Source organism: Lampris incognitus, chromosome 15 (genome assembly GCF_029633865.1).
Source record: "Lampris incognitus isolate fLamInc1 chromosome 15, fLamInc1.hap2, whole genome shotgun sequence".
Taxonomy (NCBI): domain Eukaryota; kingdom Metazoa; phylum Chordata; class Actinopteri; order Lampriformes; family Lampridae; genus Lampris; species Lampris incognitus.
Window position 1 is genome coordinate 17,098,573 of NC_079225.1, and position 24,793 is coordinate 17,123,365.

Sequence of the window (24,793 nt, forward strand, 5' to 3'; positions counted from 1 at the left end):
GCTGTGTATGAGGAAGGAGCTGGAGCTAGGCTGATGGCATTATAAATCACAGAGTAGCAGAGACTGGCCTAGAGTTTGGTAGTCACTCCAAACTACAATATATCTACCTCTAGAGATGGGGGGGGGGCGAGACAGAGAGAGACAGAGAGAGGGGGGGGAGACAGAGAGAGAGGGGGAAGAGACAGAGAAAGAGACAGAGCGAGAGAGAAAGAGAAAGAAGGAGAGACAGAGAGACAGAGAGAGACAGAGAGAGAGGGGGGAGAGACAGAGAGAGACAGAGAGAGAGCATGAGAGAGAGTGGGAGAGAGAGAAAGAGAAAGAATGAGAGACAGAGTGAGAGAGAGAAAGAGCGAGAGAGAGACTATAGACGAGAGAGAAGTACTGAAACAAAAATATCTCCTTTAATACATCTAAATATAAAGAATCCAGATTAGAAATGTTGTAATACTCATGGCAGCATAGAGATTCTGAAACACACACCCGCACATGCACGCACATGCACGCACACACACACACACACACACACACAAAACATATTGAGCTATCTTGCTTGGACTACCACCCATCTTCCAACACAAAAGGGGTCAGACACAAAACACGCACACACACACACACACACACACACACACACACACACACACACACACACACACATACACACACACTGCAACGCCAATGAAAGAGGATCCCTAAAACTCACCACTTTGTGAGAGCCTGGAGCAACCAGTGACTCAGTGTCTACAACAGTTAGACTGATTTACTCCCACCAAGCCCTCTCACCTCCCACCGCAACCCAGAAAACCCATCCATCCCGTCCAACACACAAATCACACAATCACAACACATACTCTTCCCTAATTCCCTCTCCTCAGGCCCCCTATACCCAACCGCTGCCAAACACACACACACACACACACACACACACAACCTGGGCGGGCAGCACCGGGGCTGTTAGAAAGGGCGTTGCGTGGTTATCAGCTGCAGATAAGATAGGTCAGACCAAAGACCGGAGCCGAGCGACTCCTCAGACACGGCTGAGCTGCCGGTTAAGATCACAGCGAGTCCGCCGTCTGCACCGGCCTGCTGTCTCTGAGCTAGAGAATGGACGACGACAACGGACCACCACACAACAAACATTCAAACTGATTTTCACAACTCGTGCGCGGGATCCACGGAGGTATGCTGAGGAAGGATCGGTGTGTGTGTGTGTGTGTGTGTGTGTGTGTGTGTGTGTGTGTGTGTGTGTGTGTGTGTGTGTGTGTGTGTGTGGTTAATGAATCACAGTCCTGACAGAGCAGAAACGGCCTGGGGGTGGGGAACATATTGAAAGAAAGCTCATCTCTCTCTCTCTCCCCTCATCTGTCCAGGCATGAATTGGGGATTTGAGTGATGAAGATGAAAGTAATTGCCCACACTGATTATGGAAAATATTATGTTTTGACGGAGGAATTTGACTTGTAAATAGGAAAAGGTTTGGAAGGTAACCACCCTATATCGTCTATATTTATATAGGATAAAGGACTATTTTCCCAGCGGAGTCAGCAAAACAGCAATTAACCAATTTAGATAAAGCTTTCCATAGAATGACGTCCTCATCATCATCATCGTCATCGTCATCATTAAAATCACCGAAGTCTTTCTCTCCTCTCTGCCGCCTTGCAGAAATGAACTCTGGTAATCTTACAGTTGCTATATCCAGGGTCATATAGTGCTATAGGGTCATATAGTGCCATAGAGAACACCAGTAACTGTGGGGGCTCATAGGATATATCTGTGATGCCGAACTGCATGCATCTCATCTGGTTTTTAAATCCAAGAACTAACTAGGACCGGGCCGAGGCCCATGATCGGTGAAAGAGCACTGCCCCCTAGTGGTGAGGAAGAGAACTGAGCAGAGGCGCTCCACATTGAACTCACCACAGGTGTAGATGACGCTGAGGTACTTCCTGGTGCCGGAGTAGCAGGGGTCTCCAAAGTCCCGGGTGGAGGCTCGCACCAGACAGCTCTTCTTTCCCTGACAACGGGCTGTCAACACCTGCAGAGCCAAGCCCGACTGGCAGTCTGAGACGGAGGGAGAGAGAGAGAGAGAGAGAGAGAGAGAGAGAGAGAGAGAGAGAGAGAGAGAGAGAGAGAGAGAGAGAGTCAAAGAAAAACAGAGTAATGCAGATGAAAGAAAGGGGAACAGGCAGAGGAAGAAAGAAAGAGGTAGAAAGACGGAAGAGGTGGGTAAATCATATCAGAAATATGCCATCAAGAGAAGACTGACTATTAAAGGGAAGTATGGAAGTGCCTCTTGCTGCCATTTCCTCTATTTGCTCACTTATTTATTTATTCGTCCATGTATGCAGCGGTCCCCTCGTCTCCTTCGACACCGACTGTGAGATCAGCACGTGGTGCCTGAGACACAACGGGGCTCCATGATTCTGTCGGCTGCAACAGAGATGGGGGGCACGCGCACGCCCTCTGAAGAGGGCGAGGGGACATCTCCAACACACTTTCTCCCACAATGGCTTCCTCTGCTCCCTCTCCGGCGCCACTGTTCACCGGTCCCATATGGAAACCCCTGTCCAGGCCCCCCTTTGTCTCAGGGATACCTGATCCACAACACGTGTGTGTGTGTGTATATGTGTGTGTGTATATGTGTACATCCGTGAGTTTGTCTGTCTTTCTTCATCCTTGCGCACTGTGGACACTAACCAGAGTGATGGACGGGGTCCTCATTCATCATCTCTAAGCACCTGTCAGTTGGACCCCAGGGGCTCCCCGCTCCGGGGAGCACTGACTCGCAGACCAGCCTCTTTCCTTTTTTTCTTTGCGTCTCCCTCCTCCGTTTCCCTCCTCTAGGGATAGCTATAGATGATGATGAAATACCAGCCCACCGTGCCCGCACGCCATAACATGGCTTTTGAAGGGCTCAGAATGGCAGTTTTATGTGCCTCTGCTTAAGAAATAGTATTTTAATGACGGCATTGGCTAGGCCAGACAGGAACCACAAAACCTTCATATTCTCATATCGCGTTGCATATATATGCATTGTTTGGAGGCTGGTTTGATGTTCACAGTGCAGGATTTAACTTCCCAGACATCATAAGCAAAGCTAACACACCGAGAGAGCAGGCCTATGAGAGAAGCAGGCGAGAGTTCGTGCCAAATCATGAAGCTAGAAATTGTGATCACAGAAATAGTAGTCGCGATTATTTTGTGAGATAGGAATCCCGCACCTGATTTTTTTTCTTTTTTTGGGGGGGGGGGTGTCCCCCTTTTTCTCCCCAGTTGTACTCGGCCAATTATCCCACTCTTCCGAGCCGTCAGGGTCGCTGCTCCACCCACCTCCACCCCTTCTGCCGATCCAGGGAGGGCTGCAGACTACCACATGCCTCCTCCGATACATCCGGCTTCCCACCCGCAGACACGGCACATTGTGTCTGTAGGGATGGCCGACCAAGCCGGAGGTAACACGGGGATTCGAACCGGCGAGCCCCGTGTTGGTAGGCAACGGAATAGACCGCTACGCCACCCGGGCGCCCCACCTACATTTCTTCTTAACATTGTCTTCTTTATTCCGCTTTATTTTATTTTTACGGCTTGCAGGAAGAAAAACGACGACTGTTCCGGCCCGTCTGGCCTTCATCAGCGTCTCATTTATTTTGCTCTAACAAGCTGAAATGTCAAGTTTTCCTCCTCCCGGCTGTAAAACTAAAATAACACAGAGTAGAGACGGCGTGCTTAAGGAAAATATTGGGTGCAGTCTTCCTGTCTTTAAAATAATTGGCATTGTTTAGTCCGTGTGTGAAGGTCTGTGCACAGTGGTCTTGGGAATATGCGTAATCATGTGTGAGAAAGTTACACGGCTGACCTCTGGTACACCGGTTAGATATCATGCGTCGCTCTGATTTAACGACAGGTTGCGTTTCTCCGTTGTGCTGAGCAAAGTAAAAAGGAAACGTGTAAGACTTCAATGAAGGTCGACAAGTAGACAAGTAGAGGTGTAGGGGGCGCTAAATGCGTCCATCTTTTCTTCATGTGGTAGGAAGAATACACACACACATACCCCCCCCCCCCACACACACAGCCTGATGGGGTTCCACATGGACGCCTCTCAGGACCCACGGTCCATATAGCCCCTAAAAACAACACCAGGAGAGCAGCCTTTGAAAATGGACACTGGGGTCTCTCCCCCTCGGCCCCCACAGAGATATGAGCACGAGGGAGAAGGGGAGGAGAGGCCGGTTAAGGCTCGACTCACACGTCAACAGGCCACGATGAATGATGGCGGAGGTCACGGGTCAAATGACCCAGTGAGGAAGTGAAAGGCTCCAACCTGTACACTATCAACATCCGCATGTTGTGAATGACAGCACGCCGGATTAATGATCTGCAATTCTGAGAGAGATGAAAGAATCCCTGCTTTAATCCCAGTCTCATCCCAGTCTCGCCCGTGTTGTATCTGTAATCAGATCAGGGTGTACACTCTGTTTGTCCGGGGGAAAACCAGTGTGGTCCACCGCTAACAGAAGAACCCCTGCGGAGGGTAAATCTGAATCGGAGTCTATCCCTTTGGATGCGGTCCGGAGGAGCAGCCGGATGTTCCCGGCAATCCCAGCCAGAGCTGACATGCTGGAATTCCCATCCAGGATGTAGCAAGGTGGAGGTCTGTGGGAACTGGTGGACTGTAACCAGATAATGAATGGCACACCTCAAAGGTTAACTGGTTCCCACTTAAACTCTCTAGCTGGCCTCCATGCTTGTAGCCAAACTATAAGTACCACACATCCCGCAGGCCCGAGCCTTAGCAACACTGACTTCTCCAGAAAATTCACACTCACTGACAGGTTTCCAGAAACAAATGTCTTGAAAAAGTGAATTCTTTAGGGGGGGAAAAAATCCCTCTCTGTTTTGGTATAATAGCAGTTCCCAGCAACAGCCTGCACATCTCTAATCTCACCGGTGTGTAAACATGGCTGCAAAGTATTGGACAAGCATCACAAAGTGCTCTGTTTTTCAAGTGAGCATGATTTTAATAAGTATTATCTGAGATGATGCAGGTTGTCAGTGTGATGACTCATTTGAAAAATACGTGGTGAATATCGGTGCACTGTACGAGGAGCGTGCCGGGGTATCTGGGTGGCGTGGCAGTCTATTCCATTGCCTACCAACATGGGGATCGCCAGTTCGAATCCCCGTGTTACCTCCGGCTTGGTCGGGCGTCCCTACAGACACAATTGTCCGTGTCTGCGGGTGGGAAACCAGATGTAGGTATGTGTCCTGGTCGCTGCACTAGCGCCTCCTCTGGTCAGTCGGGGCGCCTGTTCAGGGGGAAGGGGGAACTGGGGGGGATAGCGTGATCCTCCCACACACTACGTCCCTCTGGTGAAACTCCTCACTGTCAGGTGAAAAGAAGTGGCTGGCGACTCCACATGTATCGGAGGAGGCATGTGGTAGTCTGCAGCCTCCCCGGATCGGCAGCAACTGGGATGGCTTGGAAAATAGGGTAATTAGCCAAGTACAATTGGGGAAAAAAATGGGGGGGAATCCCCCGCCCCCCCCAAAAAAGAAGAGAGTGCCACCAGGCTGCTTACAAAAGTCCAGCTAAATGAATCTGCTTGCATGTTAAAAAGCTCTGTGAACTACAACTACAGCTCCCAAAAGGTTCAATCGTCACACAAACAATGACTGGTATGTGTTTTAGCACACGTGTCAACAGATTCCATAGGATAAGCCCCCCCCCCCACACACACACACGTCTTCTTTCTTTAATTTGCTCTCCCTCTCTCCTGTCCTTCCCAGAGGGCTTGTCTGAGTCTGCCATGATGAAAACCTTCATCTCTGACAAGGGAGCCCACTGACAGACAGGCCCCCATTAGCCTAAGCTTTGATTCCCCGTCTGGGTGATTAGCTGAACAGGGGGCCCGCGGAGGGGCCGGGGGTGACGCCGGGCGGGGCCTGGGAGACAATTAGAGACTTATAGATCGAAGAAAGTAGAGACACACACACGCATTCCAGCCAAAGACGTATGTGTGCGTGTTGACACTGTCAAATGTGCGTGCACCCATGAGCACACGGGCGCGCACACATACAGAAATACACATGCACAACACACACACACACACACACACACAACCACTGAAGCTCACAGGATTTATGCAATTTAAAGGAGCATTCCGACCTCTGGCTCTCATTAGCAGCCTTAATACAGAAGGACTAGCATAGAGCAGCGCACACACACACACACACACATGCAGGGACAAAAGCATAACCTGTTACCTCTGACCTTTACCCTCAACCCATTCCAAGCATTTACACCTCAACCCTCCCCACACCCACTGAAAACTGGCCTGTGGTCCTAAGAGAAGGGCTGTGGAAGAGGACCAGTCGTTGTGGAAATAAGGTAGAGTTTCCTGGAGACACACACACGCACACACACGCACACACACGTACTGACTGATTTCAAAATGGACTGAGATCAGATGCAAGTGGCCAAATTGCAGGATGCACTGAGACAAAAACTATATAACCTACGTTTTATATATATATATATATATATATATATATATATATATAGATATATATATATATATAGATAGATAGATCAGATGTACATACACACACACACAGCATTTGTCTTGTTCTCTCATTGTGTGTTTCACTGTCTGACACACACACACACACACACACACACACACACACACACACACACATACCCACTTGCACGAACAAACATGCGGCACACCTTTCTAAGGAAATTCAAATGTGTACACCCACACACCCACACACACACAGCTTTCCTGGAATTGCCCGGGACAATGGGTGGACAGCCGTGTCAGAAGTACCCATCTCCTCTTCTGCTCTTACTCACCTGTGACGCACGCCATTGTTATGAGATTAAAATGGTTGCCGGGAAGAAAATGGACACACTGTCCGATGCCAGGATACCATGAAAGGATGCACGCACGCTCTGTCGGAGCTAAAGCCCTCTTTTTTACTGCTTTGACACGGTATCCCACTCTTTTCGGAATATCATATTCCAGGACTTTTTTGGCGGACATTTTCCAGGATATAGGCTACATGAAGGCTGTTGATTACAGAAGGCCATACTATTCGGTATTACCTATCCGTGGACGCCTCAACAGTCTCGACATGGACTGTGTAACTCCCCCCCCCCTTTTTTTTCTCCCCAATTGTACTTGGCCAATTACCCCATTCTTCCAAGCTGTCTCGGTTGCTGCCCCACCTCCTCTGCCAATCCGGGGAGGGCTGCAGACTACCACATGCCTCCTCCGATACATGTGGTGTCACCAGCCACTTCTTTTCACCTGACAGTGAGGAGTTTCACCCAGGGGTACGTAGCACGTGGGAGGATCACACTATTCCCCCCCAGTTCCCCCTCCCCCCCAAACAGGTGCCCCGACCGACCAGAGGAGGCGCTAGTGCAGTGACCAGGACACACACCCACATCCGGCTTCCCACCCGCAGACACGGCCAAGTGTGTCTGTAGGGATGCCCAACCAAGTCGGAGGTAACACGGGGATTCGAACTGGCGGTCCCCATGTTGGTGGCCAACGGCATAGACCGCCACGCTACCCGGACATGGAATGTGCAACTTTAAGCCAGCCACTGAACATACTGGACATACAAAACTGCAGGCACGGACGCAACATCTCAGCAGCTACAAGAACATGGACAAACATGAGCAAGCTCTGCTACACATCACATTAAAAACACGCCCCGTCTGCAGGTACACATGCACCCTCAAAATCCTGACGTTCTGATTTTCCATGAACTAGATAATACTTCCAGGACATTTGATTAATCTTACCATTTTCCAGGTGTTTCCCATGACCGGAAAACTACGCTATAAATTTCCAGGACTTCCAAGATGACAAGTAACCCTGTTCTGACTGAACGTTATATAAAACCCCGAGTGTGTGTGTGTGTGTGTGTGTGTGTCTGTGTGTGACCACTGCCATGTGGTCCATGTCACTTCCTGACATTCTAACAGCCTACCTTAACGAACTTTAAGTGAATGTTATATAAAACACGAGTGTCTGACACACACACACACACACACACACACACACACACACACACACACACACACAAGGATAAGGAGAACCATGTGGGCTTTAACGGGCATGTTTGTAGTTGTGTGTGTGCGTGTGTGTGTGTCTGTGTGTGTGTGTGTGTGTGTGTGTGTGTCCACTGCCATGTGGTCCGTGTCACTTCCTGACATTCTACCAGCATGGCTGGCTTCCAGTCGGCGGTGTTGGTCCCGGTGTCCTATGTCCCCTGTGTCTTTGTTTTCTCTCTGCCCCCAACACAAATGGCGGGGGTCTGACGTTTGACCACACCAGGCGTCAGACGCGTCTTCGGCCGGGAAATCCGAGCAGCTCGGCGAAAATCCTCGATATTCCCTACGAGGCAGTCGGCACGACTTCCCTGTCTGCGTTGCCGAGCTGACCGGAGGACCTCAGCGGGGGCATTACCGAGGAAGCCACAGAGAGAAACCAGCGAGGCCTTAAAGGGGAAATCGAGCTTTAACCATATTTTTATATTTCGAGCCGTAAACTTGTTTTTATGTGTTTTATTTGGAGGGGAACAGGGTAACGGCTCCTCGCATGAGCTCAGCGTTTCTGAGGTACTATTAAACAACCATTTTTGAGGCCTTGGAATTATAGTTTCCCTGTCCAACGTCTCTTCACTCTCTCTGCATATCTGCCCCCGACACTGCTGGTGATGTAATACCAGAAACACACACACACACACACACCCACACACAGTGTACAGTCTATTACTCAAGCTCTACAATGTGCCCTGATTACCTGCAGCACAAACTCTCCATTGTGGACAGTTCAGCACAACGCCCACACGTGTGCCTATCGCTGGTTTACGGTGGATGATAATCTTGTTATTTAACAAACCATCATCTCCGACCGAGATACGGATGCTGTCAGAGGTAAAGTCTGCAAAACAGTTCACCCTTGGCCAGAACAATAATCTATGACGGTTTATAAGCACCTGGACACGGCCCAAGGACGCTGGACAGGAGTCGGCAGTCAGCGGTTTAAGAAGCGCTGACCCCCCCCCCCGCCCCCCCGGGTGGCCTGTGGTGCTGCGAGTCTCCCGAGCATTGGCTAATCAAGCGAGTGAGCTGCTAATAGCACATGAGGTGTGCCGCTTGATAACAGTCGCATGCCGAGCTTCTTTTTCCCCATTTTTCCGACTGAGTTTTAGGAGGGAATACGCTCGGCATCTTCCAGCATGCATGCTTGAGCTCGTCTGCAGTCTTGGAAACCCAGCAATAATATCCCGCCACCTTTCTGCCCTGCACTCGTCAAAGTCACCGGGATGTTCACATATAGTTGCGGCGAGGAAGCGTCTTATTTTTTAACCAACAACTGCGGCAGGCTTTGCAAAGGCCGTGTGTTAAATTAGCCCTGCAGCTGCTCTCTGCAGCGCACCCTGCAAGACACGGGCTGGCTTCTGAACTGCCGAGGACACTGTCTGTGTCAACCTGACAGAAATACACCCGTGCTCTGACCATGAAACAAACACGTGCTGGACGCCCCACGCCCGAGCCTCACACTCCGAGACGGACACTCAACAATAACAACAACAACAACAACAGCCCTGCTGAGCGGGCAGGGCTGTTAGATGTCAGGAGGTGTGTTAGTGTGTGTGTGTGTGTATGTGTGTGTGATGGTAATGGTAATGGGGCAGATGAGAGAGGAGGGCTCAACTTGGCCTTATTCAGCCACCGCAACCTCCCCCCCTCCCGCATCCCCACCACCACCCCAGCCCCCCCACTTTGAGGAGGATCTTGGTAGCCGCCAAGGCCTCTCTGATCCCACCGGTCTCCGCTGCACCCATAAAAACACGGAGCAGAAGGGGTCAAAGGGCGGCTGTGCACGCTCTGTGTGTGCACTTGTGTCTGTCTGTCACTCTCGTCCGCCAGTAGCACACATACAGACCCCAACCATGCAGGTTACACATACACCCACATACACCCACATACACCCACATCCTATGATATGATGACTTTATTGTATGCCTATATGACATTATATTACTGAATTTAGAAGAACACTTCTCTCATAGCAGTGCACTACCTTACACATGCATGGCATAATCTGATATCCAGTAACTAATCGAAGGGCCATATGTTTTATTTGCTTTTAGTCTTACTACGAGTCGTCACCCTGGAGTGTTGCAAAAGAGGATTATTACATTACATCACATTACATTACTGCTGATTATCAATTATTATCATTATTATATGTATGATATTATTATTATTATCATTATATGTATGATATTATTATTATTATTATTATTATTATTATTATTAATGCTGTCAGATGTATGACTATTATAGGTCTAAAATGGGTCTCAGAAAGTATTCTGTTCTATAGTTGTACTTCACCAATTTTGAGCAACACTGCTGTATTATCACTACACAAACATCAAGCAGCTGTGGTTGGTGAAAGTCCTATTCTCAGACACACTGTTAGAGGTTAAAAATACCATTGAGTATAATAAGGTTATGTCAAGGTTGCTACTGAATGCCACTGACATCCTTTATATCCCCCCAGGAAAATGATAAAACTACCAAAGTTCATTTTCATAAGGGCAGTGGCTGATTCAATTTTCAAATAAGATTGACAAGATTTATAACATTATTGGTGAGCTGACAAAGAGGCCAGTTTAATAAGCATACTAACAAGTCAGATTGCCCACATTAAGATCTACCAGTATAATGGTAGAGCGCACTCTCTCTCTCTCTCTGACATTTTGTTTTTTAGCTTACCAGCTTAATGTTGACAGGATGGGAACGGAGGATTTTTATACTGTGATGTAAATAAAAGTTCTTTTAAAAGTGAAAAGTCTCTATCTCTCGCGCTATCTCTATCTCTCTCCCTCTCTCTCTCTATCGCTCACTCCCTCACTATCTCTCGCCCCCTCGCTCTCTCTCCATCCCCCTTTCTCTCAATTCAATTCAGTTGGCTTTACTGGCATGACAAATTGTCCATCTGTCTTGCCAAAGCTTTTGATACGTTAAAATGTATGTAAATTGAAAAACAAAGTAGAAATAACAATAAGTGATAGTAATTCATATTCTCTCTCTCTCTCTCTCTCTCTCTCTCTCTCTCTCTCTCTCTCTCTCCCTCTCTCTCTCTCTCTCTCTCTCTCTCTCTCTCTCTCTCTCTCTCTCTCTCTCTCTATATATATATATATATATATATATATATATATATTTTATTTTTTTTGGATAATTATTTTGTTAAGTAAAGACTTCTTTTAAAATTCAAAAATTCTCTCTCTGTCTCTCTCTGTCTCTTTCACTATACACACATCACCTGTGCATATGCAACTATGCTTATTATACGTGCCCTCGACAGACTACTGTAGCCTGCACAGAGTGCTGCACGTTTGCTCTTTTAATTAAGCATAAAAGACACAAAAACAAATGCCTTATCCCAGAGCTCACAATTACGACTTGTATATGTAAATGCAAACACACATCCACAGCATGCCCACACACACAAACACAAAATACATGCACATCTCACATGCACCAACTCAGGGGGGAGTGTAGTCAGAGAGGAAAAAGCATTTAAAGATAATTAAGATTCGTCTGAGCTGTCACTCATGACATCCTCACTTCCTGCCCCCAGTGACACCGGTGATACATCAAAGATTTGGCTGACAGGGAGACTACAGCTTGGTACTGCTAGACATTGTCTGGGACAGCCTGGGGAGTCTGTGGGTGGTAGAGGTGAGAGAGAGAGAGAGTGTGTGTGTGTGTGTGTGTGTGTGTGTGTGTGTGTGTGTGTGTGTGTGTGTGTGTGTGTGTGTGTGTGTGTGTGTGTGTAACAGATAGAGAAAGAGAGAGCAACTGTAAACTTAAGTTATTATGTCTATATTTTAAACACTATGTTCAACAAATATATATTTAAATCAATATATTTATATTTGAGCTGCCTGTACCCTCAGCTAACATTTTGCACATTGTTGAACTCCGTGCATATGCAATATAGTATTTTGAAGGCTTGTATCTACTAGAAATTATCCAACTATGACAATTATACATTTTTGTTTTTGTTTACTATTTATTTCTTAGATGTTTTGGCAATTTGATTGAATGTATGTTTCCCATGCCAAAAAAGCCCTTTGAATTGTCTGAGTGAATGAGTGAGTGAGTGAGAGAGACAGAGTGAGAGAAAAATCAATGTACTCGGGAGCTAAGTGTGGAATCAAAATAGGATCCAAAAGAACTCACTATATCCCTCAGGAGTGCGGATTGAGACAGGGCCGCCCTTTAAGCCCAACTCTGTTTAACTTGTATATCAATGAGCTGGCAACTATGCTGGAAAACTCACCAGCAACTGGACTCACTCTGCAAGACAGTGAGGTCAAATTCCTGCTATATGCAGATGACCTGGTCCTTCTTTCACCATCAGAGGAAGGACTCCAGACTCAATTAGACCTTCTTCAAAAGTTTTGTCAGACCTGGGCCCTGACAGTTAACATGAGTAAAACAATAATAATGATATTTCCGAAAAGATCCAGATATCAGCGAAGACAGCACATATTTAGATTAGGATCAAATGAAATTGACCATACATTTAATTATACCTACCTAGGCCTTAGAATAAACTCTAGAGGAACTTTCAACATGGCAGTGAATGAACTAAGAGACAAGGCACGCAGGGCTCTACTTGCCATAAAAAGACAAATCCCTTTTGAAATTCCAATTAGAATCTGGTTAAAAATATTTGAATCAGTCATAGAACCAATTGCCCTTTATGGCAGTGAAGTGTGGGGTCCACTTGCAAGTCAAGAACTAGATAAATGGGAAAAACATCCAATTGAGACCATGCATGTTGAATTCCGTAAAAACATTCTTAAAGTCCATCGGCACACCATAAAACAATGCATGCAGGGCAGAACTAGGCCGATATCCTCTTCTGGTTAAAATTCAAAAAAGAGCAATCAAATTCTGGAAACATCTAACATTCAGTGACCCACACTCTTTCCATTACAAAGCCTTGCAATACCAAGAGTTGAGCAAAGATAAGAACTCTCCTACCAACCTGGTCTTCAGCCATCGTGTTCCACTAACACATACTAACACTTTAGAGGCACAAGACCAGGTCCAAACTACACAACATATTCGGCTTCAACAAATTCCCTCAAACCTAAAAGACAATTATTATGAATATTGGCAATCTAAAACAAAATCACAAAGCAAGATGCAATGCTATTTGGCCCTAAACAGAGAGTACATATTTGCAGATAACCTCATTTTGAGAAACATACTGACGAAATACAGATTCAGTGAGCATCGCCTAGCAATAGAGACAGGCAGACATAAAAAGACCCGGATGCCAAAAGACGAACGTTTCTGTCAACAGTGTGAAGACAATGTTGTCAAGACAGAGCTGCGCTTTTTAGCTGAATGCAAAGTATTCTGGGAAATCCGCAATTACTACTTTCAGAAATTTGAGGAGAGACACCCCAAATTCATGGCCCTGCCAAACCCCAGAAAACTGCCCTACATACTAGGTGAACACAGGGACAGCTGTACTGTGGCTGCACAGTATGTTCTAGCCTGCCACCGTCTGAGGGACAGTGTGTGATACCCTGTACTCCTTCCCAACGGGGAGGACCGGGACAACACTCGGATCCACACACACACACACACACACACACACACACGGACAGCCCCCCCACACACACACACACTCTCACAGACACACACACACACACACACACACACTCACAAGGCCACACAGATGATGGCAACAAGATTTTTATTGCATCTGTTGATGTATATGTGTTCTGTATTGTATACTGTTCTTGTTCTTTATGTGAACACACTCTCACACGCACGCACACACACACACACACACACACACATGCAGAGACTGACAAATTCACACACATCCACTCACGCAGGATCTTGTTGCCATGACGTAGCTGTGTAAGCTGTTTTATTGCATGTGTTGATGTATATACGTTCTGTGTTCCTGCACTCTTATTGTCCTTTATGTGGAAATGCTTTGCATTACAAATGTATATTTGTCATGCTAATAAAAGAAAATTTGAATTTGAATTTGAGAGAGAGATAAAGTGAGAGAGAGCACGAGAGAGAGAGAGAGAACATGAGAGAGAGAGCATGGGGGAGAGAGAGACAGCATGAGAGAGAAAGTGAGAGAGAGAAATTGAGGGGGAGAGAGGGGGAGAGAAAGTGAGAGAGAGGGTGAGAGAGACAGCATGAGAGAGTGTGAGAGAGAGAGCATGAGAGGGGGAGAGAGTGAGAGAGACAGCATGAGAGAGAAAGTGAGAGAGAGAGCGAGAGAGAGCGCATGAGAGAGAGAGCATGAGAGGGGGAGAGAGTGAGAGAGACAGCATGAGAGAGTGAAAGTGAGAGCGAGAGAGTGAGAGAGAAAGTGAGTGAGAGAATTTCTCACTCTCTCACTCACTTTAATTTCTCCTTAAATGTGAAACATTTGAAAAACAGCGATGGGCTTTTGTCCAGGAGCTGGAACCTGTGGTTCCAGAGTAGCAGGAAATGGACGACGCAGGTAAGCTGCGGTAGTCCTGGGAGGGGGGCCAGCGGCGAGCACTGCAGCAAGATTTATATTGTCCTGCCACAACCTGAGAGACAGCGGGTGACGGCATCTATTGCTATTGTTGTTGTTGGATATCATAATCATTGTTGTTGTTGCTGTCATTATAATCATTGTTGTTGTTGCTGTTATTATTATAATCATTGTTGTGTTGTTTTACATGCTTTGGCAATATGTACAAAACGTATGTCATGCCAATAAAGCAAATATTGAATTGAATTGAGAGAAACAGCGAGAGAGAGAGAGAGAGCATGAGAGCAACAGCATGGGGGGGGGTGAGAGAGAGAGACAGCATGAGAGAGAGAGTGAGAGAGAAGACAACAGTGAACAACGGTGTGCGTGTGTGTGCGTGCATGCGTGTGTGCGTGTGCATGTGTGTGTGTATGTGCGTGCATGTGTGCATGTGTTTGCGTGTGTGTGTGTGTATGTATGCCAGTGTGTGTCTGAGAGTTGACAGTTGATGCAAACGCATGCGTGAGCAACAAGTGACTTGACGGTAAACACCACCTATCCCTTCTCTAATCTGGCCTTTGTGCTGCTGTAACAGTAGATTCCACTTCCCACCAGCGGAGGCACAACAGTTACTGTCTCTCAGCCTCCCTCTGAAACCAGATAATCAACCATCCCGTCTCCCCGAACACAGCCACCTGTCTCACATCCTGCCTCACCTGCGTGTGACGTGGTGATGCTGGATGGGGCTGCACAGGGCTGAGTATGAAAGTGCACACACACACACACACACACACACACACACACATGCTCATGTGCATGCATGTATAGGTACACACCAACAACACCATTATAGAAATTTAGACAAATTCAATCTTTTGGGGGGGGGGGTTCCCCCTCTTTCTCCCCAGGGGGGTTCCCCCTTTTTCTCCCCAGTTGTACCTGGCCAATCACCCCACTCTCTGAGCCATCCTGGTCGCTGCTCCACCCTGTCTGAGCCGTCCCGGTCGCTGCTCCACCCCCTCTGCCGATCCGTCCCAGGGAGGGCTGCAGACTACCACATGCCTCCTCCGAGACATGTGGAGTCGCCAACTGTTTCTTTTCACCTGACAGTGAGGAGTTTCACCAGGGGGACGTAGCATGTGGGAGGATCACGCTATTCCCCCCAGTTCCCCCTCCCCCCTGAACAGGCACCCCAACTGACCAGAAGAGGCGCTAGTGCAGCGACCAGGACACATACCCACATCCAGCTTCCCACTCACAGACACGGCCCATTGTGTCTGTAGGGATGCCCGACCAAGCCGGAGGTAACCCGGGGATTCGAACCGGTGATCACTGTGTTGGTAGGCAACGGAATAGACCGCTACGTCACCCGGACGCCCAATGCTGTTGACCCAAAGCATTTTAGGGTTACGTTTGGGATTAAGATCAGGTAGTGGTTAAGGTCAGGTAGTGGTTATACCTATACCTTCACATCAATATACTGACACTTGCATCAATATAGGACGCCATGGGATGACAACGGGCTTGTTGACCTCATCCTGCCAGACCTGTCTCACCAAAGGAAGCTCACAAACAAACCTGCACACACACACACACACACACATGCACACGCACACGCACGCACACAAAAATACTCACAACACAAACATGCACTGCAGGGCATGTCCTCACTACATTGTTTGAATTGTGACATATGACATTTAACCTTCTTTGGTGCTTCAAAAGCAACAGGAAGCTGGTTTTAAAAAAAAACCCCACAAAATTCAACCCACACACACACACACACACACACACACACACACACACACACACACACACACACACACACACACACACACGCTTCTTTGAGGAATAGTTAACGTACACCTGCTTGGGCTACTTATTTACAAGGAGAGGAAACCCCAGTTTCCATTTCCTCAATACATGAACCGTACAAAGGCACCACAGAGTCAAAATTACATGAATGGACGGCAGGAGAGGCCTCCACATGCTGATACCAAGACCGGTCTTGATCCAGTGCTGAACCATTAACATTCCCTTCATCAAGACACGGTATATATCTGGATATCTATCTATCTCTATCTCTCTCTCTCCCTCTCTCTCTCACACACACACACACACACACACACACACACACACACACACACGCTAAGAAGGAACTCTATACTGTCCCTTAGCTACAAGCCAGACTCTGTGCTTTGGATGACAGAGACATCTGATCTACATTCCACTCCTATTCCCCTGGCAATGTGTGTGTGTGTGTGTCCGTGTTTTTGTGTGTGTAGAAGTGTGTGTGTGTTTGTTAATGTGTGCTTGAGCAACTTTGCTATCACATCTTAACATCCTGTGCTGACCACTACAGCATCGAATACCATAAATATCCCAACACACGTGCAGAAGCTCACTCCTCGCTTACCCTATCCTATCCTATTCATATCCGACAAGTCGTAACTCAGAAACTCACCGACTCACGTTTATTCTTCCCACCTGCTCGACCTTTACTGACGATCGCCACGCTTTCTTCTGGCAACTGACTTGACGGAAGTCCTAATTAAGACCCAGCTATTCGATATCCCTGAGAACATCAGGAGACCAAGGACCCTTGGTTGATGAGCGATCTAGATCTCTCATCATGATGATCGCTCATCATGTGAGCTCTAGATCGATCTAGATCTGGCTCGAGTCACAAATACAATCCCTCCCATCTTGGTGGCTTTACACCCCCTCGACAGGGAGCTACGGGCTCGGCTAAGCCACCACACAACACCGTTCACGGCCGGTAAGAAATGGAGTGTTTCGCTCGACGACCACTCAGCAGGGCGGATGCTGGGCTAGTTGAAGGGCGGTGTCCTTGCTCAACCCGCCGCCCCGCTTTAACAGATGGGAGGGCGAGGCGTCTCACCTACTGATGGGGCTCTCCTGTTGTACAGCGGGCACTCCAGCGTGCCTTGCTGAGTCCGGCCGAACATGGCGGAGTAGACGGCGATCTGCATGCCCCGCTTGCAGCTCAGCTTCATCCTCTCCTCCTCGCACGCCACCTTGCTCTTGTACTCATCTGAGAGAGGCAAACAGAGAGAGAGACAGAGGACACCGGTGCTCAATCAGGTCCTCATGTACCACCCGAGCTGCTGGTTTTCCATTATGCCAGGTAGTTCACTACATTCGCCTGTGGTTCCAGGAGTAAGACCTCCCTGACTGGAGGCGGGAATAACAGGAATGACACGTGAACTTCCTGGTGGAACAGAAAACCAGCCGTACTGGTGCTACTTGAGGACCTAATTGAGAACCGGTGATCTAAATTGATTATTATCTTGTGGGTTAAGGTCCTGTGGTCAGTATGAGCAGGTGTCTTTGTCTTCAATATCTTCTCTCACTCAGGATATCTTCTGGATTCCCATAAAAACAGAGCTGAAGATATGGTAAGCTATGTTATAAAAGTTTATAATATAGCTTTATTATAAGAATGAGATGCTATTTGTGGTGCCGCTTGTGACTTCCCCCTAAGCAAATGTGTAAGTGTCTATGTTGTTTATTCATCCATCCAGCCATCCATTATCCAAGCCGCTTATCCCAGTCGGGGTCACGGAATGCTGGAGCCTATCCCAGCAGTCACTGGGCGGCAGGCGGGGAGACACCCTGTTTATTATTCTAGTGGTATACCTGTTATACCTGTTTATTCATAAATAATGTAATTTTCTCAAGTTTTAATCATTTCTTTAGTAATTTAATTTCCTTAAATCCCTGTAATTTAATTAATGGCTGGTGTTACCACTGACTGGAGAGGAAACGGAAACGTCAGGGACGTCAGCATCAGCGTTGACCAATGAAAATAGGTTGGAGGTGGAGCAAGTGCACAAAACCTCCCAAGAATAGAGGCAGCGCGGGCGATTTTTCAAACAAGCGACATGTCGCTCGCCTATTTACTGAAGGATGGAGCAGGTTAGGACATTCATCCGAGCCGTCCCGGTCACTGCTCCACCCCCTCTGCCGATCCGGGGAGGGCTGCAGACTACCACATGCCTCCTCTGATACATGTGGAGTCGCCAGCCGCTTCTTTTCACCTGACAGTGAGGAGTTTCACCAGGGGGACATAGTGTGTGGGAGGATCACGCTATCCCCCCCGAACAGGTGCCCCGACCGACCGGAGGAGGCGCTAGTGCAGCGACCGGGACACATACCCACATTCGGCTTCCCACCCGCAGACATGGCCAATTGTGTCTGCAGGGATGCCCAACCAAGCCGGACGAAACACGGGGATTCGAACCTGCGATCCCCGTGTTGGTAGGCAACGGAATAGACCGCCATGCCACCCGGACGCCCGCCTGGTTAGGTGGTTAACAATCTGATTTTCGCTTGTTCACATGGCAGCCAGTTAGGATCCGGTGTGAGGTTGTTTAAGAAAGGTGGCCAAGGCATACGCCACAAGGCATACGCCACAATACAGAGAAGTACTTTATAGGTTTGCTGCCTGCCTGCAGTGCTGTGAAACACTACCTGCTGGGCATGACTTGAGCTCTGAAGTAAGACCTACTTGTCGCAAAATATTATGATAGGAGTCATTTTTTTCCCTTATCGTATCTACCCAGAGTGGCTTTGATTTGATAAGTAGAGAAAACAACAGCGACAAAGGGGGTTCTTTTCAGAGTAAGTGGGCAGAAACGGCAGCGGCGCTCCTCGGTGGACATGTAGAGCCATGCAGAGGCATTCCACACACACATCCAGCCACAGTGACCTGTGACAGCTCCACTGGCCGGAGAATAAAAACACCACGGCAGCCTTTTACATCCATGGGGGAGTGGAACAGGAATGCATGAAACGGGGGGGGGGGGGGGGCTGGCTTCTCGTATCTCCTGATGATGGAGTCACACTCTCTCTCTCTCCCCCTCCCTTTCTCCCTCACTTCCGCCGTCCTCCTCTCGCTTCATCCACCTCCCCTTTCAGAGGCAGTGACACCTGCCCGTTGCACCTCACTAACGCCCCATGCGGCCTTTCTCTCTTCCCCTGAGAAGTCATTGGTTAAATGACAGAGAACAAAGAGCTGTTGATTGGCCCGAGGGGTACGGTGGAGACGGAGTGAAGGAAGGGGAGGGGTGAGTGTGTGTGTTTGTGTATGTGTGTGTATGTATTGGGGGGAGGGGGGGTCAGTGGATTAGTGCCCACTCCTGGTCACTCTAGTGTGACCGCTACAACGGCTCAGCACACCACTCGGGCCTGAATGGAGACCACTCTCTGGGTGGGATTACTACACTGCTGTGGCTCCCATGTGGAGCGATACTCTCCGCTTCCTGACTAGATGAGAGAGGGGACGGTAGGAAAGGGATGGAGGTGTGAAAAGAGTGTTAAAAAGAGTGTGTTAGGGAGTTTTATTGAGAAGCAGGGCGTCTATTAAGAAGCCGGGGGGGGGGGGGGGGTTACAACACTGCCACCTCAACGTCCTCCCTTTGGATTCTGGGTGAAATTTCCAAGTCTCTGGGATGCATAGGTGAGAAGTAGACACTTTACACTAAGTATTGTATGCAGACCTAAGACTAAGCCCTTTAGGGGAGATTTAAGCTCCAAGTAGTGCAAGAATCACAGCTGATATCAGTTAACTCAATGTTCAATACAGACTGCAGATCATCTTTATAATTTTACGGCTGGAAATCTTTTCCAGTGAAGGTTTTTTTGCATCTAAGCTTTGAATGATCTAATATAATGAAGAGTATCATTGTTTAAACTGACAGCAAATGAAGCGAGGGTGAAAAGGAGATGTGTTGCAGGGGCAGTCCCATGATGAGCAGAGTGGGACAGATGCGCGGGTCAGGGTACGAGGCTGATGAGGGACTTACTAGGTCTGCATTTGTACCAGACAATGAGGTTTTTACTGCTGCCAGGACACTGGTCTGTCCCAAACACACGGCTGTTGACAAGGACTTGACAGCTTCTTCGGTCCTGGCACTCGTCCAGCATTTTCTAAAAGAGGGGGAGCGAGAGAGAGAAAGAGAAGGAGGGGGAGGAGGAGAAAGGGCAAGAAGGAGAACAATGAGCCGACGATGGTGAGACCGGCGGTACGCAAACCTAAAACTACTTCAAACGGACTGCCTACAACTCCATGGGAACAACGAGAGAGAGAGAGAGAGAGAGAGAGAGAGAGAGAGAGAGAGGAGCAGTCGGAGAAGAAAAGGACATGTGTAGAAAGATGCACTCCAGTCTTTTCCTGGCTACCTTCTGCTTCTTTGGTTTCACCATCATTTACTCCCCCCCCACCCCCCCCCACCCCAACGTAACACAGGTTAACACATTCTGGCATACAGATTTCCCCATCGCCAAATTCTCAGTTCTAACCCTAAACACACTAAATTGCTTCAGGGCCTTACCCAGAATTCAACATTTGTGAGGTTGTGTGAGTTCCAGAGGTTGTAAAATGTTCACAATTTTTGGCTTGGGTGCTGCTAATGAGGCATACTATCTGGCCATTTTATTTAAAACAACACACACACACACATGGTCCCACTCATAAGTGATTTTATTTTCTTTACTTTTTTTTCCATTATCCCCCTTTTTCTCCCCAAAATGTACCCGGCCAATTACCCCACTCTTCCGAGCCGTCCCAGGGAGGGCTGCAGACTACCACATGCCTCCTCCGATACACGTGGAGTCGCCAGCCTCTTCTTTTCACCTGACGGCGAGGAGTTTCGCCAGAGGGACGTGGCAAGTGGGAGGATCACGCTATTCCCCCCACTTCCCCCTCACCCCCCCAACGGGGACTCCGACCAGCCAGAGGAGGCGCGAGTGCAGCAACCAGCACACATATCCACATGCAGCTTCCCACCTGCAGACACGGCCAATTGTGTCTGTAGGGACACCCAACCAGGCTAGAGGTAACACAGGGATTCGAACTAGCGATCCCCATGTTGGTAGGCAACGGAATAGACCGCCACGCCATCCAGGCGCCCCCACCACTGTTGGACTTTAACTTTTGATACTACAACTCTGGATAGACACCATATAAATATCTCATAAATAAATGAGAGCACTTTGTACTGTAATAACAATAGCCCAAGGGCCATAAAAGGTGACTAAAGATTGCTCTATCAGATCTCTCCTAATGTGGGCTGCACAATGGTCAGTCCCTCTCGCACTCTGCCACAATGCACCATCTGTGTCCGACCATTCATGGTCATCCTGGTTATTTTGGAAATGCATGGCACAAAGCACCAAAGGGCCAGGGTGGGGCGCTTAGAATATACCAGACAAGAGGATGTGTGTGTGTGTGTGTGTGTGTGTGTGTGTGTGTGTGTGTGTGTGTGTGTGTGTGTGTGTGTGTGTGTGTGTGTGTGTGTGTGTGTGTGTGTGAGTGAGTGTGTGTGTGTGTGTCGGCTGAACTGGTGGTAGATGTCTCCAGGTCACAACGGCAGTGAAGGCGGATGAAGGCTGCAACAGAGGGTGGTCCCAAATCGTCTTGGTTCTCCATGCCATTGGACTCGGGCCACCCCCTGCCAAGGACCGTGTGGTGGCTGCAGGTGCATCAGCCTCTCCGTGTGAAAAGCTGTCACGCGCAGGCATCCTAAAAGGCAGCCATATTCGATCCCGAGGGACCGCCATGTGTGTGTGTGTGTGTGTGTGTGTGTGTGTGTGTGTGTGTGTGTGTGTGCAACTTTCTATGTGAACGTATGTGCATCTACGTGGACGTCGTGCAGAGCCATGCCTCCAGCCTGACCACATTTTAGTCAGTGCAAGAGGGGACGTCAAAGCGAGGACCCCATGAAATGGCTTTGTCATGAGAGCTATACAAGTCTGCCTCTGCTATAAAGAGTGTAATTTAGTGGAAAACATCTTAATAAAGCATTACACAACCAGCGCCGCGCCATGATTTAACCCCTTGGTTTTGTAATGAGCCAATTCTGGTGGGCATCACGGCGCAAAAACTCTTCACAGTCAAAACAAGAGGCTGTCTATGTGGGTAAACACTGCAGCGAGGGAGAGACGGGCCCAGAAGGTGGGACGAGAGCCAGGCCCGACATACAGTATATGGAGTACAGAGGACAGATCTTTATCAACACCAATTAGATCACTAGTATGGCTGGAGATGAACTTGAATAACGCTGTGGGAAGCCTGGAAAGGCCTAGAAAAACAACAACAACACCACATTTATCTAAAAAAAACAAACAAACAAACAAACAAACAAACCTGGGGGCATCTGGGTAGCATAGCGGTCTATTCTGCTACCTACCAACACAGGGATCCTGGTTCGAATCCCCGTGTTGCCTCAAGCTTGGTCGGGCATCCCTACAATGCAATTGGCCGGATGTGCAGGTGGGAAGCTGGGTGTGGGTATGTGTCCTGGTCACTGCACTAGCGTCTCCTCTGGCTGGTTGGGGCTCCTGTTCAGGGGGAAGGGGAATAGCGTGATCCTCCCACGCGCTGCGTCCCCCTGGCGAAACTCCTCACTGTCAGGTGAAAAGAAGCGGCTGGTGACTCCACGTGTATCGGAGGAGGCATGTGGTAGTCTACAGCCCTCCCTGGATCAGCAGAGGGGGTGGAGCAGCATCCGGTATGGCTCGTAAGAGTGGGGTAACTGGCCAAGTACAATTGGGGAGAAAAAAAAGGGGGGGGGGGTCCAGCAAAAAAAACAAACAAACCTGAATTGAAATACCGTCCAGGATGTGCGAGATCGGTGTGCTTCTAACCTGTAAAGCAGTGGACACGGAGCAGTATTGGTCATCCTTCTGTGGGTTGTACGCCCCCAGCAGGGCCTGGTAGGTCTGCGGGCACTGCTGGGAGTGGGAGGGGCTTCTCCTGCCGTAGAAAGCCGATTGCACGGTGATGGTGGTGCGGGGCGGGCAGCGTACAGACAGGAAGTCTCCGTCACAGGCCTGTTCGGTGTAGTTCCTCAAAACCCTCGACAGGTAGTCTGGGAGAGAAGGACACCACAGCAGCTCTTACAACAGACACCGATACACACACGCCGGCACAGAGGATAAAATCCATCCATCCATCCATTACTCAAGCCGCTTATCCGAAAATGAAACATCTAAATTTATTTCAGTGACATTTCTCATGGCACACAGAGTATTTTCTAAATGTGCAAAACTTTACTTTCATTTCTAAATACTGACAAATGAACGCATCCTTCGAAGTGTCCACGCGTCCGGAGGGGTGCGTCGCAGCAGGTTAATGCTTTTCTGAGTAAGTCACGGCAGGAAATACCACTTAACTGCACTGAAATACAACCGCTCAGGACCTGACGCCTCTTTCAGTTGCAGAGCAATCAGCAAAGCAATCAGCAAAGCTTCATATAAATGTCACATTTTTTACTTGCCTGGACTAGACCACCTCAGATAAACTCCTCTGATTCATTGCCCATAATCCTTCATTTCATGCAAGTGTGTAACAATAAAAAAAAAAGGTTTGTGCATAGCATGCTGTACAGGGACTCCTCCATGTTTTATTTGTGTTTATTAACACACACTGTGGCAAAGGAGTGGGAGTGACGAAGAAGGACAGGATTAGGAATGAGTATATTAGAGGGGTTGGATGGTTTGGAGGTTGGACGGTTTAGAGACAAAGCAAGAGAGGCGAGATTGAAATGGTTTGGAGATGTGTGGAGGAGAGATGCTGGGTATGTTGAGAGAAGGATGCTGAATATGGAGCTGCCAGGGTAGAGGAGAAGAGGAAGGCCAAAGAGGAGGTTTATGGATGTGGTGAGGGAGGACATGCAGGTGGCTGGTGTGACAGAGGAAGATGCAGAAGACAGCAAGAGATGGAAACGGATGATCCGCTGTGGCGCCCCCTAACGGGAGCAGCCGAAAGGAGTAGTAGTAGTAGGGCAAGTTACATTAAGGAGTACACAACATTTCCGCAGACCAACAGCAGTACTACTGGACAACAAGCCCAGACAGACAGATGACAAAACGGCTCCGGGTTGGGGCGTCCACATAGTGTGGCAGTCTGTTCCATTGCCTACCAACATGGGGATCGCCAGTTCGAATCCCTGTGTTACCTGCGGCTTGGTCGGGCATCCCTACAGACACAATTGCAGGTGGGAAGCCGGATGTGAGTATGTGTTCTAGTCGCTGCACTAGCGCCTCCTCTGGCTGGTCGGGGCGCCTGTTCAGGGGGAGGTGAACTGGGGGGAATAGCGTGATTATCCCATGCGCTACATCTACCTGGTGAAACTCCTCACCGTCAGGTGAAAAGAAGCAGCTGGCGACTCCACATGTATCGGAGG

General features: G+C 48.4%; 1 protein-coding gene across 3 annotated transcripts in view; it reads right to left on the reverse strand.

The window, feature by feature from the left end:
• The window catches only part of LOC130124953 (protein eva-1 homolog A), a 100,392-nt gene that overhangs the window by 48,113 nt on the left and 27,486 nt on the right, over positions 1-24,793 (reverse strand). Inside the window, exons 2-5 of one of the 3 annotated variants that reach the window (XM_056294328.1) lie at positions 23,253-23,476; positions 20,411-20,534; positions 17,485-17,637; positions 1,918-2,061 (exon numbers count right to left, since the gene is read on the reverse strand). In XM_056294328.1, the coding sequence (XP_056150303.1) occupies positions 1,918-2,061; positions 17,485-17,637; positions 20,411-20,534; positions 23,253-23,476 (645 nt within the window). Of the gene's footprint in view, positions 1-1,917; positions 2,062-17,484; positions 17,638-20,410; positions 20,535-22,795; positions 22,917-23,252; positions 23,477-24,793 lie in introns of those variants that run through there. The other 2 variants (XM_056294330.1, XM_056294329.1) reach the window with 2 other exon arrangements.